At 38.9% G+C, this 23,592-nt stretch overlaps 1 protein-coding gene across 1 annotated transcript in view; it reads left to right on the plus strand.

Moving 5' to 3' along the window:
• ACACA (acetyl-CoA carboxylase alpha) overlaps window positions 1-23,592 on the plus strand; it is a 277,380-nt gene that overhangs the window by 125,735 nt on the left and 128,053 nt on the right. The window contains exons 25-29 of the mRNA XM_006881383.1: window positions 3,897-4,021; window positions 14,030-14,143; window positions 15,420-15,533; window positions 17,065-17,154; window positions 19,307-19,425. Of these exons, the coding sequence (XP_006881445.1) occupies window positions 3,897-4,021; window positions 14,030-14,143; window positions 15,420-15,533; window positions 17,065-17,154; window positions 19,307-19,425 (562 nt within the window). The remainder of the gene's footprint in view (window positions 1-3,896; window positions 4,022-14,029; window positions 14,144-15,419; window positions 15,534-17,064; window positions 17,155-19,306; window positions 19,426-23,592) is intronic.

The following is a 23,592-nucleotide window of genomic DNA, read 5'->3' on the forward strand; positions in this document are numbered from 1 at the left end:
ATTGTACCAGTACCATGCTGTCTTTACCACTACTGCAGTGTAGTAGGATTTGAAATCAGGGAGTGAGATACCTCCTACCGTTCTTCTATTTTTAAGGAGTGCTTTGCTTATTCGGGGCTTTTTCCCATTCCATACGAAATTGGAGATTGCCTTTTCCATCTCGTTGAAGCAATCATCAGTATTTTTGTAACAACACAGTTTGAAGTGAGGTGATAATCCTTTATTGTCTTCATGAATTCATAAATTCTGAACCTTGAAAATATTGAAGTATTAATTCTTTATCTGGAAATTCAATTCAGAGTTTTACTGTTCTTCAAAGAACAGGTATTCAACTATTATTCATAAGGATTTTTACTGGCTAATTTTTCTACAAGTAGACCACCAGGTCCATCTTCCTAGTCTATGCTAGTCTGAAATCTCTGCTGAAACCTATGGGTGACGCTGGTGATATCTGAAATAGTAGTAGCATAGCTTCCAGCATTACAGCAACACCCAAGCTGCCAGTGTATGACAAACTGACAGATGCGTGGTAGATGGCATTCAGCTATTTCAGGGGATCACATAATCTGGGACTGATAGGTGGTGGGTTTTTTGCTTGTTAGTTTGTTTAAGTAAAATTTTTACAGAACAAATTTATTTTTCAAACAGCAGTTCATATGCATTTTGTATTATTGATTGCCATCCCCTCAACATACTAGCCCTCTCCCTACTTCTTCCCCTCATTTACAGTGTCCATGTGGCCTATTTCCCTGTCCTTTTCTACCTTATGAGGTTTCTCCCTGAACAAAGTCTGCTTTTTGTTTTTCATATGGTTGATTGTTCTAAGGAGTTAATACCTCACCTGAGAGACTAGCACATCGTTTGTCTGCAAGTTGAGTCAAAGGTGCAGGTACAGAAGAACTGAAGGAACTGGGGGAAGACTTCTAAGCTGCAGTACAGAAATTTGGGGGCGGAGAGAAGGGAGGAGGATGGAAAGGCTGCAAGATTTGACTGAATACCAAGTGAGATGTTTCTGTAAACTCTGACAAGAAGTTGGGAAGACGTCTACCTGACTGGAAGAGATCCATATTTGTGAGATTCTCAAAAAAGAGATCCAACAGAGTATACAAATTATCCAGCCCTATCAGTAATATTACATGGAAGTAAAGTTTCACTAAAGATAGTTCAGAAAAGTTGCAACAGTACATTGACAAGAAAATGAATTCAAGTTAAATTAGAAGAGGGGGTGGAATGAGGGATGTCTTTCCCATTGTCAGATGAATCTTCACTGAAAGCAGTGTCAGAAGGGTATTTATTTTTATTTTTATTGACTTTTCAAAGACATTTGACTGTGTGTCATAGCAAATATTGAGAAGAATGGGAATCCCAGAATACTTAACATAGACTAAAGCACTTATTAAACAGAACAAGGGGATCTTGTATGGTTTAAAATCAGGAATAGCATTTGCCACGGTTGTATCCCATTCAGTCTGTATAATCTAAGAAGCTGGACTACAAGAACCAAACCCTTGACATCAGGATTAGCAGAAGAGTCATTAATAGCCTGTGATATGTAGATAATACAGCTTTGCTACCTGAAAATGAAGACAATTTGCAGCAGTTACTGATGAACTGATGAAGTATCAAGTTCATCGCTTTCAGCATTGATATACTACAACGTAGTATAAGTAAAAGAAAAGATTCTCTCAGCTGAGTCAGTAAGTGCCATAATGATAAATGGAAACAAATATTGAAATTGTTAAGGATTTCCTTTCATTTGGATCTTTAGTCAACACTCCTGGAAGCAGCAGTGAAGAAATCAAACATACCTGCTCTGGTGGTGCAGTCCACAGCATGTCACCCTTCTTAACAAGAAGATAACATAATTGCCTTGTATAACTCTTCTGCAAAACTCCTCTTTAAAATACTAAGAAATAAAAGATACTACTAATGAATGCAAAATCTGCATAATGACCAAAGAATTGATGCATTTGAATTATGGTGGTAGTGGGGGTGGTTGTGTACCATAGTCAGAGCTGACCCATAGCTGACCCTCCAGTGGGTTTTCAGAGGCAGTTAATCACACAGGAGGAGATTTCCATCCTTCTCTGACAAAAAACAAAAAACAAAACACTAAATATAACCATGGACTGTAAGAAGAAGGAACAAACTTGTTTTTGAAAAATGTACAGCTTAAATCAGCTTCTTAGAAGCATAGATGGTGAGACTTCATTTCATGTACTTTGGTGGAAATGTCAGGCTTGACCAGTCAGTCCCTGGCAAAGGACATGATTTTTGATAGAGTATCCACAAAAGAGAGGAAGATGGATTGGCTCAGTGGTGGTCATAGGGGGCTCAGATCCAGCCAGCATTGTGAGGACTGTGCAGGAGGGGGCAGTGTTTCGTTCTGTAACACTTGAGGTTGCTATGAGTTGGAACCAGCTTGATGGCACTTAACAAAATAACCTGGTAGTGGACCTGAAGTTTATGCTTTTGTTGCAAGGCACAGTTTTTCTACCTAATACTTTGCCTCTAGAAAGGCCTATGGAAATATATATAACTATTGTTCCCCTCCAGACTACTTGACTTAGTGGTGCAAGGTTCTGCCTTAGTTGGGACTTGAATTCCTAGGCATTGCTTAGCTATTTCATGAGTTTTTAGAGGAAAGTGTGGTTTTTCAAGCAGGCAACCACAATGATTTATATAGATACTGATTAGTTTGGTACGCTAGTTTGGATTTTGTTTGTTTAGCATGTGGTGTATTTCTGGTGTTTTGTTTGTTAGCTAAAATTATTCTTGTTTGGATGAAATCACTTTCATTTTGTCAAACATGGAATCTAAAATCTCAAGTGTTCTCTAAGGATGTTGTTGATAGGTGCATGTTGTCCCTCTCCAAGGAATAACCTCCCAATACCCAATAACATGCCCAACGTATGTGAGATGAAGCTTTGCCATCCTTGCCACCAAGGAGCACTCTGGTTGCATTTCTCCAAAATGTATCTCTCTGTTCTTTTGGAGAACTGTGGGATATTCTCCAATACCACAACAAAGGCATAAATTCTTCTTCTATCGTCTTTATTCACTATGTAGCTCTCAGATGCATAGGAGGTGATTGGAAAGACCATGGCTTACTTGAATCTGGTGCAGCTTAGTCTTTGTTGTTTTTTTTTTTTAAATTATTATTAATTTTAATAGACATTTACAGAAGTTTTGGATTTCCATTCATTCATTGCCGCACTTTTCTCCCTGCCCACCCCTCCCCACCAGCTCGCTCCCCCCTCTGAAAAGAAAAAGAAAAAAAAATTCTTTCATTAGTATACAATTCCCACATCCCTCCCCCCCCCACCCCCCACCCCGAGTAGCAGCTTAGTCTTTAAGCTGACATCATTGCTCTTCAGGCATTGAAGAGGTTCCCGAGGGCAGACTTTCCCAATGTTTTGTGTCTCCTAATCCCCTGGCTGCTGTTACCAAGGGTTAATGATATTGAAATGTCCTAAGCAGGAGGATCATTTCTTCATGGAAATCATTCTGAGAAGCTGAGAGAATAGAGTATGGATGGGACTGGATTTCTTTTCAGCCCCCCAGTATTCACAGCACAGTTCTTCCCTACTTGCCACTTCCACTTTTTTTTTTTAATATAGTGAAATTGAGGTCAGAAGACAAAGTGATTTGCCCAGGAGCACATAGAAAATTAGAGCTAGGACTCAGTCCAGGTTCTATATCTAGATTGCCCGGCTCCTGGTTCAGCATTCTTTTTTCAGAAACCACAATATCTATCAATTCTGTAAAATCCTTCTGAGAAAATTCAAGAAGTTTCTTCTCACTTCTTTCCAGGGAGATTACAGGTATTGAGTAAATGGCATATAAATACGAGCATTCATACATGGGAGAGGATCAATTCTTTCTGTTGTTTGTAGGTCACTATGACAAATGTGTGTTCGCCTTACGGGAAGAGAACAAGAGTGACATGAATGCCGTCTTGAACTACATCTTCTCTCATGCTCAAGTCACCAAGAAGAATCTGCTGGTTACAATGCTGATTGTGAGTTCCATTCACCTGGCTTTGGAAGGGTGGTTGATGATGATGGGGTCGGGGTGGGGAGACATTATGTTTTCCTTTTAATGGCTGTTTTCAGATAGTAAGTTTTTGTCTACTATCATTGGGGAATGATTAGGACTTGAGTTATGGGTTCACATTTTCTCAGCTATATCACTGTCTTTGACCTGAGGAAGCCTGATTCATTTAGGAAAGACTTCTCTCTTTTTTTTTTTTTAATATTATTTTTTGTGTGTACCGTCAAATCAGATCTGACTGGTACAGGAGGAGATTGTTCTTCCTTCTCCAGCAGAGCATCTGGTGGATTCGAACCGTGCACCTCTTGGATTAGAGTGCAGCTTCTTGCCACTAGGCCACCAGAGCTCGCCAAGACTTCTAACTCTTATGCATAGAATCATACACAGGAACTCAGATCTCTTGACTCCTTATGGACAGGCCTTATGTTTCCCTGCTGCCATTTTCACTCATGACAGTAGCTTTAAAATGTAGTCTTATCCAGCCAATGTATCCTTCCATTATAACTGTTTTGCTCTATGGATATAAATAAGGCCTCCCATGTAAAAACTTTATAGAACAACAATAATTAGAATTCTAATAGTACCCTCTCCAAAAGAATAGAATTTATTCTATATCTTCCTTTGTTCCTTCCAATTTATTTACATTGAACGTATTGTTAATGGATGTCCTTCTCCAGTGACCCATCCCTCCTGGCTGCGTGTTCCAAGTATGTGAGATAGAGCGTCAAAATCCTAGCCTCAAAAAAAAAAAAAAAAAAAAAAACCACCAAAATCCTAGCCTCCAAGGAGAAACTTGGTTTCACCCTCTCTAAGACACATATATTTGTTTTCTTGGTGGTTTATGGTATGTTCAAGACTTTTCTCCAGCACCAAAACTCAAAGGCATCAATTCTTCTGATTGTCCAGCTCTCTGATGCATAGCAAGTAATGGTGAAGACCATGGCCTGGATGAGGTGTACCTTAGTCTCTAGACTGACATTGTTGCTTCTCAATTCACTGACGAGGTCCTGACAGCAGATTTTCCCAATGTAATTTGTCTTTTGATTTCCTGACTGCTGGTGTCAAGAGTGTTGATTGTGGAGCCATGCAAGTTCTAATTGTTACAACTTCAATCTCTTCTCCATTTATCATGGTGCTGTCAATTGTTCCAGTGGTGAGAATCTTTGCTTTCTTAATGTTGAGCTGCAATCCATATTGAAGAATACAGTCCTTGACCTTCTACAGCTAACTTTGGGCATGTGGCCAGGAGGGACTGCTCCTTAGAGAAGAACATTGTGTTCAGAAGGGTGGAGGGACAGCACAGGAAAGGAAGACCCTGGATGAGATGGACTGTTACAGTAACTCGGGATATGGGGTCAGGTGTTTCAGAGTCAGTGGACAAGCAGGCTTCAAAGGTGTTGTACATAGGGTCGCCACATACAGGTGACAACAGCAACAGCATTGTTAGTGGATAGATGCTTTGTTCTCCATAATCTAGTTATATAAGAATTAATAGAAAGTAGATAGGAGGGGCAAGGCTGTTAAATGCGAATGACTAATGTATATTTGACCAATGGGTAGAATTTTTATGTAGTTAAGGGTTTTTAAAGGTAATTTACAAGTCCTTAATTTTAATATATTTTTGGCTTAGTTATAGATCTCAGAAAATAATAGGATTATTCTTAGAGGCACCTATCTTGGATCCTGGTCAGTTACTTTGTTACTTTGTATTTGTCTTTTTTAGGCACTATAATATCTTTTCACTCCTATAGAGTTTTCTTTTTTGCCCTGTAGTGGAATTGTCATTCTTGGTATGTTACTTTTATCATTTCTTCTTAGAGGAAAAAAGCCAAATCTTCACTGGCCATTTTTAATTTTCTTTTTTAGAGTGAGGGGGAATGATCAACCTCATATTTTAAACAGAGTTTTTCTTCTGTAGTCCAAGTTTAAACTGTGTTTCTTTGGAAAACAGCAATGCCGCTTTTTTAACTCAAGCTTGGTTAACTCAAGCATATATAATATTTTCATAGAATATCCAATTTTTAAAATATTTAATTACTGAAAGAGTTCATTATTTTTGCTAGGTTAGAATTGCTGGATAATCGGGAAGACAGAAGTGCGTTTGAAAGAACATATAAATACACACGCACACTCCCAGTAATGTGTAATATTTCAACTTTCTCAAGTGACAGGTTTCAGGAAATAATTTTTTCCCCTCAAGTAGTGAGAAGAAATTTCTGAATATTTAGCTTCTCCCCCATTAAGGATATTATAAGGATTGTTAATTCTCATTTAAATAAAACCACAACTTTTTGGGCAGAAATGGGTTATGATAAAGGAATAAAGGAATCTTATTAGTTTAGGCCTAAAATAGGGCACAGTTTGCCTTCATAGGAAGCTAATTATGGTGGGCTTTTCATTTTATTATGATTACCTTTTTAAGACCCTAACAGTTTTCTGCACTAAAAATAGACCAAAGCCCAGAATCCTTGGAGCAGTAGAAGAGTAATGATCGTCCAAGACTGTCGCTGGGTTTCTTAAATTCTAATTTGTAAGATATAGGGGCTCGGCTCGCTCCTTTTGCGGAGTGATTGTAAGTAACGCTTGCCTTAAGAATCTCATTATTGGAACACGGAGCCATATTTCCTCTGAGAATTCTGGAGTAGCTTTGAGCCGGGGCTGTTCATTTCTCAAGTAATCACGCTGGTGTGATGGAGAGAGAAAATGGCAGCTGTTCGGAGCTCAGGCCTTCAATTTTCTTCAGAGTCCAGTCACTCAAGTGTGTAATTACACGGGGGGTGCTGCAGAGGCGTTGGGCCCTGTCAGAGAACTGGTTTGAGGCTTTGCTTTCTGCTCTTGCCAGTCAGGACAGGCGGAAGCCAATGGGACTTTGACTTGCTACGGTTTCTTCCCCCCTCCCCACATGCCTTATCACCCTGATTACCTCTTACCTGCCTGGATGGGACCCGAACTTTCTTTCCAGCACGCCGAGCTCTTTGGAGAAAAAAAGTCTTTCTCAGTATTTGTTTTTGTTGGAAAGGATGAGAAGGAGAGAAAGGATTGACTATGTGAATGAACCAAGATGATGGATTTGTCCTTTTGTTAATTTTTCTTTATGTAACAAAACAAAACTCAGTAAACATTAGGATCTGTGTGTAGGCTTTCACAACATTTGTTTGGTTTGACATGTTAGTTATTTTCACCCTCATCTTACAGATTTAGAAATCGGAACGTTAATTGACAGCATTGAGCATAGGGCCAGCTAGCAGTGACTTACGGAGCAGGGCGAAAAGCGTAGTGGTCTTTTCTGATTTGACACTACTGAATGCCAGGCATCTTCTTTCTCCTTTTTTTTTTTTTTTTTTTTCGTTGCAGAAGCTTTATTGAACAGAAAAAAAATGGCGAAATTCTTTCTCCTTTTTTTCTTGGCAGTCGTCAGACACTCCTCTAGTGCATCTGTGTAAGCGGTGGGAGCAGCTGGATAAGAGACATTTCAGTTGCTTGGATTACTGTTTGTGTTGGTTGCTCTCGCTATCTTTTGCAGATGTCATCTAGACATGGTGCCATTGAGATATCCCCCAGCATATGTTCTATGCTGGTTCCTCTTTTTTGCTTGCCTAAGTTTCTTGATTCATGGTTCCCTGCCCCGCATTTCATTCCATACTTTTTAGAATTAGCAGTGTTGATGGTTTGCTTTTAAACTCAAAAAGCAGTTTATTGTGCTTAAGTGAAACCTATTCTTGGGCCAGGAGGCAGTCATCAGAATAGAGCAACAAAACACTGCATGGTTCAAAATTGGGAAGGTGGCCACCAGGGATATGTCTTATCTTCATACCTTTTCAATCTACATGAGGAACAGATCATCTAGGAGGCTGGCTTTTATGAGGAGGAATGTGACATCAGCATTGGAGGAAGACTCATCAACAACCTGCATTATGCAGATGATACAACCTTGCTTGCTGAAACTGAAGAGGGCCTGAGGTATTTGTTACAAAATGTCAAGGACTGTACCCTCAAATACGGATTGAAGTTCAACATCAAGAAAAGCAAAGATTCTTACCACTGGGCCAGTTGGCAGCATCATGATAGACTGAAGAGATTGAGATTGTTAACAGCTTCAGTTTGCTTGGCTCCACAATCAACACACTTGTTACCAGCAGTCAGGAAATCAAAAGATGAATTGCATTGGGAAAGTCTGTCTGGGACCTCTCCAGAGTATTGAAGAGCAGTGATGTCAATTTAACTATTTGTGCCATCTAGGAACTACTCAACAGACTAATAGAAATAGAGTATCAACATTGGCATAGTGTCTAGATAGCAAAGTATATATTCTATACCTGTTTCTATTCTGAGTAATCTTTCACTGTTTATGGTTTATGAGTGAAGACTTGGTCTTTTATGAATAATGATATGCATGGGGAGTTTTGATTTGCTTTAGACAGGAAGCCTTTCAAAAGCGGGTCAGTCCACATTCTTCCTTCTCAACAAGTTGTTAGTAAAGGCAAAAAGTCTCTCTTGGTGATCTTAAGTGTGTTGAATAAAAATGAAATTAACAATTTTTTATTAGGCCTGTTCCATGATATTCTTGTAATATCCAAGAGTCTTGTGGCCGCTGTGAGCTGAATACTGTGACACTGGTGTGTCAAATGCGATAATGGTTACCCATGGTGGACAGTGTTTGCTGGCGCTCCTGGTTGAAACAAGCTTGGAAGCAGGAGTGGCATCCACTTCTGTAAATAGCTTGCCTCCAGAAACCCTATGAACCTGTAGAAAGGATGAAAGTCACGCATGCAAGTGTCGAGGACTTTCATTCATAGGGTCACTATGAGTCGTCTACGACTCAACGGCACTTAACAACAACAACATCCAAGAGTCTAGTGCTGATGACAAGGAGCAGCTACCAATTCATGACTTGTGTGGGTCCCGGCGCCTCCTCCACTTGAACACATTAATATCTCAAGGGCCACATTTCTTTTCATCCAATATTGCCTTCCTCAGAGGTGTTTCATACACAGAGTCCATAGAGCACATTGAACCATATTGAGCTTTTTTTGGCAGGTAAGTGCTTTGCTTTGGCTGTGATGTTGACACGTAAGTGTGTTTAGTATATTTCTGAAGATTTAAGGCATTCTCTAGAGTTAACCACCACCACCATCCAGACCAAGAAAAAGCAAGATATAATGGTGTTGTGCCACTTTTAAATAATGTGGAATAATGATGTCCACTTAGACCTATGTACTTACACAAAGAGGCTGTTGTTGTTGTTGTTGTTGTTATGTGTCGTCGAGTTGCCTGTGACTCATAATGACCCTCTGCATGACATCCCTAAACTCTGCTCTATCCTGTGCCAATATCACTGTCATTGTCTCCAATATACCTACCTCAATTAACCCAGTCACTGAATTGAGGGTCTTTCTCTCCTGCCCTGTCCCTCCACCCTCACAAGCATGACATCCCTCTCCAAGGATTGGTCCCTCCTTGCAACATGTCCAAAGTATGTCAGATGAAGCTATAATCCCCAAAATCAGCAGGGGAAGTCTTTAAATGAACCTTTTCCTACTGAGGAAACACATCTGCAGACATAGCTACCATCAAATGCAATTGTCATGAAATTTTCACCATGATTAGATGAACTGTCCAGTTACCCAATGGAAATCTGGTTCTAAGATTAGGGGCCATAAGCTTCTTTTTTGCATTTTTAGGGTGGGTGTTTCTAAAGAACAGAATGGTCCTCTTTCCTTAGTGGATTCTTTCAGGACCCGAATACTGGGTCAAGATCAAGGACAACAAAGGGTTCAAAAATTACTATACACACACTTTACTAGTGCCAGTCTTTTTAAGTACTACAAATGATTGTATAGGGAATTCTGGTAGCATAGCCCATAGCAAGGTACCCTAATGCTGAACTGTCCTAGGTGTTTGAATCCGCCAGCAACTCCAAGGGGGAAAGTTGGACAGTTTTCTCACCTTATAGTTTTACAGCCTTGATTGAGAGTCAGTAGTAATCATAACTGACTCGACAGCAAGGAGTGAGTGACGGAGTGAGGACAGTGGAGAAAATAATATTTGAGTGGAAAATTTTAAGTCAAGATAAACTATGTTTGATATTTCCCATCCTCTGAATATTGAGTGTTGGTACTTTATCACAAGAACCCGACACGATTGCTAGCTGGCAATAATGTCCATTGTCCACTTTTCTTACAGGTACTCCTTGATTATTCCCTTATTCCCTCATGGAGAAAGATGAAATGAAAAAAGTGGTTTTGAGTGTTATACTTTTTTTAAGTTAAAGTAAATAAGTCGATGATTCTATAAGACTATAAGATCTGTAGTTAAATAAGGATGATTTAAAATTTTTTGTTTTATTTTCATTTCAAAAGGGTAAACCTGAATTTTCTTTAAAATTGTTGTTGATTGCCATCAAGTCAGGCATGACTGATAGCAACCCTATGAACAAAAGGCCTAAGCCTTTCTATAACTGTCATCACCTACCATACCAGAATATAAGTTGGAAAGGTGACCAGTATTTTTTATGTTGTCATGCTAATTTGTCATTAATGTTGAGCTTTTACAGCTTAGCTAAGTTATGGCATCAGTTTGTATGTCTTTCAGTGGATCTATATGATGATTGAATGAGTACTTCAAAAAAGGAAGATTCTCTTTCTATTGTGAGCATTGTGGACTCCCTGGGTAATGCAAATGGTTAACAGGCTCCCCTACTATCAGAAATTTTTTAAAAGAAAATCATGGTGATTTATTTCCAAAAAATCATTGAAAGCCATTCAGCCCAGTTGGGGTTGCCATGAATGAGCATCAAATTCTCAACATTTTTTTCATTAGGAATAAAGAGAGGTTTCCACTTACCCACTGCCCTTGAGCTCGATCTGGCTCATAACAACCCTATAGGACTACCAGCCTTATACAGACAGCTGCCTCCTGGGTTTCCAAGATGACTGCCTCATCTTTCTGTTTCTGAACAGCTGGTGGCTTTGAACTATAGAGTTTTCAGTCACAGCCCCACATTTAACCAACTATGTCACCAAGATCTTCACTTTGCTTCTCTACCCAGTGTAATTTACCCATACTTTGTTTCTTTTTATGACCCAGTCTCTGGTGGTGGTCTTGCTAAGTGCTGTTGAGTAGAGCCCGACTCACAGCGACCTTGTCCTGTTTCTGTGCCATATTTATCATCTCTGATATACTCCATCCCATTCTTGCAGCCACTGTCTGTCCGTCTTGTTGAGGGTCTCCCTCTCTTTCACTGACCAAGCATGAAGTCCTTGTCCAAGAAATGGCCTCACCTAACACCATGCCCAAAGGATGTGAGACAGAGTTTTACTATCCTTGCCTCCAAGGAGCACTCTGGCTGTACTTTCTCCAAGACACATTTGTTTGTTCTTTTGGCAGTCCATGGAGCCTTCAGCACTCTCTTCTAATACCACAATCCAAAGGCTTCGCTCCTTCTTCTGTCATCTTTATTCTCTGTCCAGCTCTCAGATGCATAGCAGTTGATTGAAAAGACCATGGCTTGGCAAGCTCTGGTGGCCTAGTGGCAGGAAACTGCACTGCAATCCCAGAGGTGCGCGGTTCAAATCCACCAGATGCTTTGCTGAAGAAGGAGGAACAATCGCCTCCTGTACCAGTCAGATCCGATTTGACAGTACACACAATAAATAAATAAAAATTATTTTAAAAAAAAGAAAAGACCATGGCTTGATTCAGATGCACCTTTGCCTTTAAACTGATATCATTGCCCTTCAATACTTTGTAGAGGTCCCTGACAACTGACTTTCCAAGTGCAATATGCCTTTTGATATCTTGATTGCTGATACCATGGTGTTGATTGTGGATCCAAGTAAGATGAAGTCATTGACAACCTCAGTCTTTTCTCCATCTGTCATGATGTCGATTTTCTTGAGGTGCAGATGTAATCCATGTCGCAGGCTGTAGTCTTTGAGCTTCTGCAATAAATGGTTCATTTATACCCTTGAAATTCTATGTTGCTCATTATTGTTGTTAACTGTTATGTACTGTCAAACTGGAACTGACCCATAGCTCACCCTCCAGGCAACAAATCACAAGGGAGGAGAGTGACCGTTTTTCTCATTAGTTCTGGTAAAAGATGGGGGTTAATTGCGTTTCCCCCTCTCATTTGAACCAGTTTTAGCTATGCTCTGGTGGCCTACTGGAAAGAAGCTGCACTGCAATCCCAAAGGCAAATCCACCAGCTGCTCCATGGGAGAAGGATGGGCAGTGTCCTCCTCTGTGACTTACTGCCTCTATGCATCCCCTGGAGGGTCAGCTAGGAGGTGGTTCCAGTGCAGCAGCACACAACAACATCTTCAGCAGGACCCTGGATCTCAATTTTTTTTCTTTTTTTTTTTTTTCCAAGGGCAAGAGGGGATTTATTTCAGATTCGATGGATCTCAGTTTTTAACTGTAGCATTTCTTCTTCCAACTCAGATGAAGGAAGTATGTGCCTTCAATGGGTCAAAACAGTATTTTCCCCTTCCTAAGATATAAATTCTGTAATGTAGTTTTATCACACTAGGCACTTGGAGTCAACCTCTGCTTGGTGGGATGGGAAACCAGAAACTGTTTTCTACTTGATAGTTTGAGAAGTCAGCATAATGGTGTTGAGTATTCCAAAAGTATTTACTTTGTGATGTGGAAATGGTGGGGATTTTGGAGAAAAAAAATGTTTTGGTAAATACAAGTCTATCCAGAAGGTCACAAGTCCCTAGCTTTTATTTGTACTTCTATCGTAAGGGACTAATAAAAGTACGCCTGAATTGGAGATTCATGAAAAGGAGCTGATAATCAAGGGTAGATGAAAAGGCGGCAACAGGAAATACCTTTGAGATCTCTATGTCCTATTCATAGACGTAGGAGAACAAAAATTCACTACAATATAAATGCAATTATTTCCAATTCTAAGTAGAGGGAACTATAACTGAATGTGTATATTTCATATAATGAATTGCTGCAATAGCTTTGTAAAATTTAAAAAAGTATAAAAAACAGAATCTGCTGTTTTATTCAGTTTAAATGAAAATTATATGGATAATGAATACATTTAGGGAGTAAATTGACACTCTACTGGGCTCTGCAGAAGTCTTTTTTCCAGAATTTGATAGAGGTTTTTAAGAGACTTTTAAAAACCCTGTAACAGGAAGAATCCAATTCTGATGAAATGTGGGTTCTACAATATGAGCTCATTTCTCTCTACAAATGTAGCATGGATTGATCATAGTTACAGGGAATTGATTCTTAGTATTGTTGCTGTTCTGTGTGGTTGAGTCGGAATCAACTCCTAGCTGACTGAGCAGGTTTTCACAAGCTGTAAATTGTACAGGAACAGATAACTCCATCTTTCTCCTGCGGAATGAACCATTGGTGGATTCAAACTACCGGCCCTTGGGTTGGCAGCACAACTCCTTAGCAGTAAGCCACCAGTGCTTCCATTCTTGGTGTAGCAAGAGTTTAAATGCTGAATGCAGGCTTGCCAGAGTATAAAATGGAATTTTCACTTAGTACGTCTTTATAAGTGAATATTTGTTTCTATGTTTTTTGCCTTTTTTTAAAAAAAAGGGGAAAAAAAATACTATCTTGGGTTTGTGGAATGAAAACACCAGGAATGCTTTTTAAAAAATGGTAGATAGAGCCAGGCGGCCAGTTTAGTCTCTGTATATTAATTAAGTTTAAGGTAGCATCTGTCATTTCTAACTCGAAATCCCTGTGCCCCTCTTTTAATGATCTCTGATGATTTCTTTGCGTATTAAGAAGTATAGTGTTTATTTATAAAAAAAGTACCTTAGGAGTTTTGAATCTGAGTGACTGAGGGAGTTCGGCGGCTTCTCCTTAGCAGCCCCCTCCTGTTGTGTCTCTCCTTCAACACTTGTTCACCTCTCTGTTCCTACTTTGATTGTAGCCTTTGCTCCTTTTTAAAGCCCTATTTCCTTCTTTTTTTAATGACTGGATGTTCTTTAACAACTAGGATCAGCTGTGTGGCCGAGACCCTACTCTCACTGATGAGCTGCTGAATATCCTCACGGAACTAACGCAACTCAGTAAGACCACGAATGCCAAGGTGGCACTTCGCGCACGCCAGGTAAGGAAGGACATTTGTTGGTCATCGTGAGGGTCACACGGCTTTCACAGGATGGGCTGTCCTAGACCTTCCCTCAGTTACTGTAGGAAGACCATGCAGTTTTTTACACTGAATTACCTCCAGGACAATTGTTTTCCCCATGTGAGATATATATATATATCTATATATATATATATATAGATATATATATATAGATATATATATATATAATTTATTTAAAGAGAAAAGAAAAGATTAACCTGAGTTAATCTAAATAAGAACCCTTTCTCTGTTAGAAAATCCTTGTGTCGTCTGTCCCCTCCCTAATAAACCAGCGTCAGCAGGAGGACAGGACACTGACAGAAGGAAATAGACTCAATATTTTTGATTTTCCAAAGTTCGCTTGAAAAGAGATGAAAATGTATCAGTGTCTAGGAAAAAAAAAAATCAAGCGTGGAAAACAAAGATAATGAAATGAATCTTGGTCTCTAGCAATCAGAGCAACCTCAGAGAAGTCCAGTTAGTTTCACCCTGCAGTCTTCATTTCCATTCCAAACGATTTCAGCAGGGAAGCCGGGAGTTGGCTCTCTTTGTGTTTCAGTGCATGGGCATCGACAAGGAAGCAGCATTTGAAGCTGCTCAGTGACCTTCTGCTTTCTCTACAATTGTATCCATGTCAGTGAACTACTCAGAGTTATTGAACCTCTCAGTGACCTGCTGAGGGTATTCAGGTCCTGCCGTGTCCCTGTTTGTTTGTTTGTGACACTGCTTTCACTCTCTCTGCCCCTCACGTGCATTGATGTTGCTTCCTGACGCCTTCTCTTTGGTGCTGAGCACCTGAGGTTGTCAGAGCAGCTTTTTCTAGTCTCTCTTTCTACTTCGAAGATGCAAAAAGCTAGCTGGGTTTGCCGCAGCCACCTTCCCTACAGCTGCTTCCTGCCAGATCTGATTCCCAATTAACAGCTAGTCATGCAGTCCCCAGGACTAGCAGCTTTGCAAGGGTAAATCACATGCACTGATGGAACTTGATTGAGGCTGTTTTCTCTCCCTTCCCCCTGCCTCCATGAGAAATTGCCCACAACGCAAATCATGGCGAGAGTCAACTGAGATTCAGCATTTTGGTGGCATTGGCTTTATGTTACAGGACCTAGAAGTTGTTTTACTTGGTCTCTGTTTTATCTTTGATGCCTGTACTTACAGATTTATATTTATTGCTTTTGTATCAGAGCTGCCTAATAGGAGCCTAGAGTAATGACTCCCTCAGGAACTTACGCCTTTTATTTTGCTCTCACTCTAGGTTCTTATTGCCTCCCATTTGCCATCGTATGAGCTTCGCCATAACCAAGTAGAGTCTATCTTCCTATCAGCTATTGACATGTATGGACATCAGTTTTGCATTGAGAACCTGCAGGTATCTGGATAACTGTCTACCACATTGCACACTTGTCCTTTTTATAATTAAGCATAGTTAGATTAATGTATTCTATCAATCAGTTTTTATTTTCAGTGTAATAATGTTTCATAAGGAGCTCTGGTGGCCTAATGGCAAGAAGCTGCCCTGCAATCCGAAAGACATACGGTTTGAGCCCACCAACTGCTCCATAGTGAGAAGGGTGGGCAGTCTCCTGCCATGCAATTAATTGCCTCTGAAAACCCGCCAGAGTGTCCCCTATGGATTGGCACCAACTTTATGCTACACAACACACATACACAGTAATGTTTCATACCATAATTTTAAAAAATTATCACTCATTCATCCACTTGCCATCCAACTTGCCGTCAAGGTGGCACCAACTCAGCTGACCCTCCAGCGGATTTTCAGAGCCTTTACATTGCACAGGAGCAGACTGTCTAGTTTCCTCCTGCAGAGCACTGGTGGGTAGTGCAAGTCCTTACCACTGTTGTTAGGTACCACTGAGTTGAGAGTATTACTCCTCATCATGCCCCAATAAACAAGGGATCTGAACCTTGCCTTTTCCTGTCCCATTGTCATCACCTCTGATACACTTGAAACCAGGGTTACATTAGAAATGTTGCTTAGCTTAAAAATCAACTAAGCCTGTCTTGATAATGGTGTCCTATTGAATGAAGCCTTTACATTTTTTGTGCTTTTATGGAATTCTAGGTCTGAGAGACAGGTCCTTGGAGAGGGACAGCGCAGGAGGGGAAGACCCTCTATGAGGTGGATTGATTCAGTGACTGGGGTAATCGGAATGGGTGTGTCAGAGGCAATGCGATTGGCACAGGATAGAGCAGAGTTTAGGGCTGTTGTATATAGGGTCACTATGAGTCGCAAATGACAGCACATAACAACAACAACAGGTCTGAAATCAATGGCTATGGTGGCAGCCCTGGTTGTTTTCTGTTATTTAAATCAGCTGTGCACATAGTTAACATAATAATACAAAATTGGTCATAAAATTACTAATTTTAGTACAGATTGAAAAGACTTTGACCATTTATTTATGCATGCATGCAACATCATCTTCCATAAGAATAATTTTCTGTTTTTCTTCCTGGAGCTGAACTGTTGTTGTATTTCGCAAAAGAACTTCTCCAACTTTCTCTAAATTTCTTTTTTGCTTATTTGGTCCATTGTTTAAATCTAGAATTGGGTTTGCTGTTTGGAGTAAGGAACTATACTATAGCAGAAAAGATAATAGTAGGTTGAAACACTTAGAATAACATGCAATTAATGTATTCTTAGTGCACAATTTTAAAGATTTTCTATATATTATCTCATAATTCTCAAGGCGGCTTATCAGGACAGTAACTATTTTCATCATTTCTTAATTGAGGAAACTGAGACATCATGACATTAGTGTATGGTTTTCAAAGAAAATAATTCTTATGTTTCACTAGCTGTTTCAAATGCCAATTAGTATCCATTTGAAATTGTTCTCAGAATGCAGTGGTTTATGACCTATTTTTGTACTTTCCAGAAACTCATCTTGTCTGAAACGTCTATTTTTGATGTCCTCCCCAACTTTTTCTATCACAGTAACCAGGTGGTGCGGATGGCGGCTCTGGAGGTGAGTTTTTGTAGTGGTGTGATTGTACCTTTTGCTTGTTTATAGCTAATTTCCTCAGTCCATTTGGCTACCATATTAATTCTCTTCCTTTGATTTTAGTGTATTTTAAACTTAAAATTGTTTTTCTTATAGAAATACAGATAACACCCTTGCCAAGTCAACATTTTCCATGTCTGTAATTCAGTGAGATCAATTACTTTAATCATGTTGCTTTTTAAGGATAGAGTCCTCTTTTCCTCTGAAACAATAAATGCTGAAATGTGGTCTTACCTTCCTCAAGTGCTTCATCTGAACTAATTATTAGCTTCTGGCTCCAATCACAGGAAAATAGCTGCCAGCATTTTTCAGTTTTCCAGGCACTTACATTCTCCCGTTTCACAATGAATTAGGATTCCCTCTTAGACTCTGAATGATAAAACATAACTGATCAGAACATGTAAACTTCACATTTGTCATTCTAGTTAAATTTAAATTTCTACTATATTTTTGAGTGGTCAAGCAGCTCTGAAGAAAGTTACTCATAAGAAATAAAATAATAACATTTAATGGACTATTTTTAGATGTTTTCTCTTTCTTACTTAATCCTACACTTTTGAAGTAAGAAGAAAATGAGACCCTGGCTGGTAATCTGACTTGTCCAAAATACCTGCATAAAGAGTAGAGGAGTTTGTATTTCAGCTCAGATTAGTTTGACTCCAAAGCTGCTTCTCCACAGCATATTACATCAGCAAGCACGAAAGGTTCAGGTCCTGTACCCTGATGTAATCTTACCAGACATAAACAAGAGATGTTGGGGAGGATGTAGAAAAATGAGACTAGCCATTATGGAGAGTACAGTTTGACATGTCCTCAAACAGTTAAAGGCAACAATTCTACACATATGATAATACCCAAAAGAATTTTACAGCAAGAATGCAAAAAGATACTTGTTCCCTGGTATCTGCTACAGCACTAACCATAATGGTCAAAAGGCCTAAATGTCTATCAGCTGCTAAGTGGACATACAAAAGATGATACGTAGTTACTCAGCCATGAAGAGAAATGAAATCCAGTTACAATAGGGATGAACTTGAATGAAATAATTTTATTCAACGGACGGACAGAATGAAATAGTTAATTCAGTTACAGAAGGACAAACTATATATAAATACAAATATATATGTGGCAAATGAACTGTGTGTGGGTAAAATTGGCCTGATATTCTTTTCCTGTTTCTTTAATGCTTGGATCAAGTTTGAGATATTAGATAACAGGTTATGCCTTATCACTTTCACCTAAAATTTTGGGATATAAAAGAACCAAGATTTCTTTTTTTTTTAAGAACCAAGATTTCTTTTGGTCATCGGAAAAATAAAACAAAGATGGACAGTAGTGCAATGATTTGAACCATATGCAGTTGTTGCTATCTTATGTCTTCACCCATTAAGTTGCCCAGAATCAGGCATTTCTCACTGCTTGCTTTTCTCTCCTGTGGAAGTGATCATGCTTAATCAATTAGGAGCCTTGGCTTTTCAGCAACTCCTTGAGTTTTTGCTCATGGTCAGACCCTCACCTGAAGGTGTGTGAGGTAGGCTGATGTCAAAGAAGGTGAATAGTGCGCCCCCTTGAGAGTGAGCTGAGACAGGCTGATATTGTTTCTGCCTGTTCATAGTTTTAACTGTGATGTAGGTGTTAAAATCAAAACCAGACCGGTTGCCCTTGAATTAATTGCAACTCGTGGCCACCTCCAATGTCACACACTAGAACTGCTGCAGTAGGGTTTTCTTGCCTATAACCTTGATGGAGGGTCTCCGGGCCTTTCATCCACCTTGGGTTGGTTTGTTAGTTATGCACAAACCACTTGTGCCACCCAGGGAATGGGGAGGGAAGTGGGGGGGGGGGGTGACGGGCATAGGGAGGAAAATATGCAACAATGAATGAATGGAAATCCAAGATTTCTGTAAACTTTTGTTAAAATGTGAATTTAAAAATAATTTTTTAAAAAAGAAATTCAGCTTCATTAATGAATCCAAGTTACATGAAGAACCTTGATATTTAACCACAGACCACTTTTGCCTACATCAGATACCTCTTTCCAGAATATTTTTTCCCGAAATACTCTTATCTTAGTTTCCGATTTTGAAGTATGTTTACTGAGAATTCTTTTAACCAGGTGTATGTTCGAAGGGCTTATATTGCCTATGAACTGAACAGCGTACAGCACCGCCAGCTTAGGGACAATACCTGCGTGGTGGAATTTCAGTTCATGCTGCCCACCTCTCATCCAAACAGGTAAGTTTAAGCTGTCAAGTGTACCTGAGCAAGCCAGAGCTGTGCCACGAGAGTGAAGGGAAGTTATGTGTGTGACAATTCTATAGTGGGTTTTTGTGTTTTTTGGAGTTTTTTTTTTGTTTGTTTTTTTGTTTTTTTTTTAGCTAAAAATGTGGTGCAAGAAATAAGTAAATGTGGCCCATGATAGAAGAGACTCTTGGTGTTTGCTTCATCTACTCTTTAACCGAGATATAGTCTAATCCAGATAGAAGTTGGCATTGTTCCATTCATTCTTGCTTGTATAATGGCATTGAGGGAACAGTTTTGTTTTCTAAGTTAAAAAGAATTTACTAGCATTTTGCTTGCAGGAACATTGTCAGATTATTAGTTTTTCAACAGTTTAAAGTAAGCAGTTGGAACACAACAACTGCCTTAAAAAAAACAACCCACTTACCTTTAACAGTGGAATGTTCTCTGTAAATGCTCATTTACATTATTTAAAAAAAATTAAAAAAAATAAAAAGTGGAATGTTTTCTGTGTTTGCTAGGGGCTGACGTTATACCTGAGTCAATTTCATTATCTCCCAATTTAGTATTTGAATTTAAATTTGTTTTTTTAAGATCGTATTTCAGATGCAAACTTTTAAAAATTAGAGTTACTTAATGAAGCCTTGCCAATTTAGTTTTTTCCTTTTTAGAAAGTGAAATGTACAGTTGGAAATTTGTTTCAGAACTGCTTTGAATTAAAAGGAAAATACTTTATCTTGTATCCTCCTCTTTTATTTATAGTGAGGCAGTAAAAAAATCTAGGCATTCTACCCACACAAGTTTTCACCTTCTCTTGTATTTTCATTCTTTTTAGTAATACCACAGGAAATATAAATACCACAGCCAATTGTAACCTGCCCCTCTCCATTTCTTCTTTATAGCTTTTGGTTCTTCACTTTGTATTACAGAGTACTGTGTCTTTGGGGATCCTCTGTTATAGACACCAGAAATGGTTTTGTTCTGAATTGCCACTTCACCCAGAGTAGTAGAGAGCCCCTTCCTAGAGACAAAGAAGTCTGTGATGAGCCTTTTGGCCACTGGATGCCACTGTTGATCCAGCAGAGGTCAGCAGAAGAGCCACAGCATCTTGTGAAAAGTACTTCTCTTCTTTGTCTCAGAATATTCTTTCACTTCTGTAGCTCCAAAATACCTTATGGCTGGCAGAGAAAAGCATATATCCTTGATTTAGCAAGCATCTCTCGGTACGATTTTGCCTCCATGGATTTCAGAATCTCATTTTCTAGAAACGAATGGTTGTCCTTCAGCGAGCGGCGACGGACTCATGGCACACGTGGGCTCAGCACTCAGTCTTCTTTCTTTTCCTGCATTCCTTGAATAATTGTAGGGAACTACATGCTATACTAATGCTCTTTGTAATCCTCAGGACATTCTCCTTTTCTTCCTGCTTTCCACTGCCTCTTCCCTTTGGACCATGATTTGTAGTCAGGCTGTAGGGCTGCTTCTGATTCCCTTCCCCCGCTGTCTCTCTCCTTGTCTTTCTGAATTGCTCTCCCTGTCCTACTTTTTATTTGAGGATATGTGTCCAGTGTGGTGAGAAAAAGAGGGATTTAAAAATGAGAGAAGTTCTTATTAAATGCTTTGTTAAGCAATCTTTTTTACCTTTCCACCTCAAACATTTGAATCTGTTATTCCGGCTGAGGTTTCAAAACTTGTAAACTACTCTCTCTTCCAGCATCTAAATATACACATCCCTGTGGATTGAGATCATATTTGAACAGAACTCTAATCCTGTAGTCTCCCTATCTGAAGGTCTTCCTTAGTAGTATGTGGGATTTTTAGAAGCAGCTGCATTTACTAGTATTGTTATCATTTTTACTGCTATGTGTGTGATGGGACACTACTTGAAGGCAAAATAGAAGAGGAAAGATTAATCTTTCTGAAACCAGAGAAATACTTGAAATATTTTAATGCCCCTTTCCTCCTTTAGATCCAAAGTTCCTCTGTTTGTTTAGTAATATTAAACATATAATCAGTCTTGCTCACAAAATGACAGATCCATTTTATAGTATCTTCATACTATATTTGTGACTTGAATTTACTTTTGTCAGATTTTCTCTTGGAAACTTTTTTTTTAGTAGTATGGAATGTGACTTGCTTACTTTAAGAAAGAAAGCTAGATTTTTTTTTATTCGTTTTGAAACCTAGATTCTTTTACATATTTCTGAGCCCAAACCTACCTTTTCTGCTGTCTCTCGTAATTTCACTTCTTTCTGGTCTTTCTGTTTTAAACAAGCAGTCAATGAGCATGTCGCATCTTATTCTTCAAAAATAAGTTACTGGCCACCCTCTCCTTCTACACATTCCACCCCTATTCCCTTAATGCTCAAAGATATTATCATCTCCAATAACCTCTAGATTAATGATTATTAACTAGTGATGTGCCTCAGAATTATCTGGGAAATATTTTTCAAATACTTACATTGGGGCCCTAACTCCCAGGATTCTCAGTTATGGTCCAGATGGATACTGATTTAAGAAACTTTTCTGAAGAACACTTGTAATTGAGAATCATTGCCTCTAGAGCAGTTTCGCCAATAGAAATAAAATGCAAGCCGTATACATAATCTAAAAATGGAAAAGAAACAGGCAAAATTAATGAACACCTTACCTAAGTCATTATATCCATAATATTTCAATATCTCCATATAAAAATTAACAATAAGATTTAAAAAATTCTTTTGCTGCTCTAAGTCTTTGCAATTCAGAGTGTATGTTTCACTTAAAGCACATTTCAGTTCAGGTCAGCTACGTTTCAAGTGCTCCTGAGCCATGTTGTGGCTAGTGGCTACCCTGTTGGGCAATGTAATTATAGCTTAAAAAATTAACTAGAAAGAAAATACTGAATTCTTTATGTTAACAATAATGCCTCTTGGAGAGAGAAACACTCTTACACTGCCTTTTCTCTGTAGGTAAAAGAATTATCCAAACCTGATACTGTATATAGTACATCACAATGTTTAATGCACATTTTAGAAATTATTGCATAAAAACAAAGGGCAAGCATTTTAATGGCATATCATACTTATTTGACTTATTAATTCAAGAGAGAATTTCATAAAGTTTTGTTTCCCATGTAAAGTTAAGAGACTGAAAATTCATAAGTAATAAAACACATCTTTTGTTGGACCCCCCCTTCTCCTTTTTTTTTTTTTTTTTTTTTCATTTTCTTTCCTGGCTGTTGGTCTTCACATTTCTAGCAAGGCATTCATTTAAAAGAAACTAAATTTTCCAACAAATCTTCAGAACTGAGTATCTTGTACATTTTAATACCAAAGCAGGACTACAGTGTCTTTGTTTATGGGGTCAACTAAGTTGAATTCCATACCTGCAGTTTGTTTTTTAATTAGTACCCTGAGTTGGATGAAGCATGCTTCTCTGTCTGTAGACTGATAGCAACTGTGTATATTCTCAGGAAAATGCCTGAGATACTGTCTGAATTGATGATCCCAGATCTGTGGAGGGCCTGTTTTGATTTTCAGAGAAGTTAAAACACCAGCAGTTGCTTTTGTAAATGAGAGGGGCATCTTAAGAAAAAAGGCACTTAGTCCTTTTTATGGTGCATTTGAGCAGATATTTGTGACCAACTTGTTTGGTAGTTGCTTTTTTCATTTTTATTGTAATTTATTATAGGATTTTATATTAATTGACAGGGATTTTTTTTCCACTTAATATTATTGTCCTCCCCTGATACTTGACTCTGTTTTTGCTTACTACTGCATACACACACACACACACACACACGCACGCGCGCGCGCGCGCGCGCGCACACACACACACACACACACACACACACGTACATATATTATAAAAAAAGAGAGGCAGCAGCAGATTGTTAACCTCTCTGACTTCCTTTATCATCGTCTTTACCAGACAAGCTTTAGTCAAGGCATCTGTTATCTTTTTCTTGATCGTCAACCCATGACTTCAGAGTTTTTCTGGTAACTGTAATTCCAACTTATTTGGCATCCCCAGGTCTTGCTCACCGAAGGACCTAATTATTAGAGTTTCACTCAGGGCAGCTCTTACTTGAGATTTATTTTCCCTTTTCTCTGACAATCCCTTCAGTTGAGAAGTATTTGCAGAGCTTGTCCTGACTTAGGCATAACTGGAAAGCTATAT

Source organism: Elephantulus edwardii, unplaced genomic scaffold (genome assembly GCF_000299155.1).
Source record: "Elephantulus edwardii isolate Elephantulus edwardi_28Jun2011 unplaced genomic scaffold, EleEdw1.0 scaffold00015, whole genome shotgun sequence".
Lineage (NCBI taxonomy): Eukaryota > Metazoa > Chordata > Mammalia > Macroscelidea > Macroscelididae > Elephantulus > Elephantulus edwardii.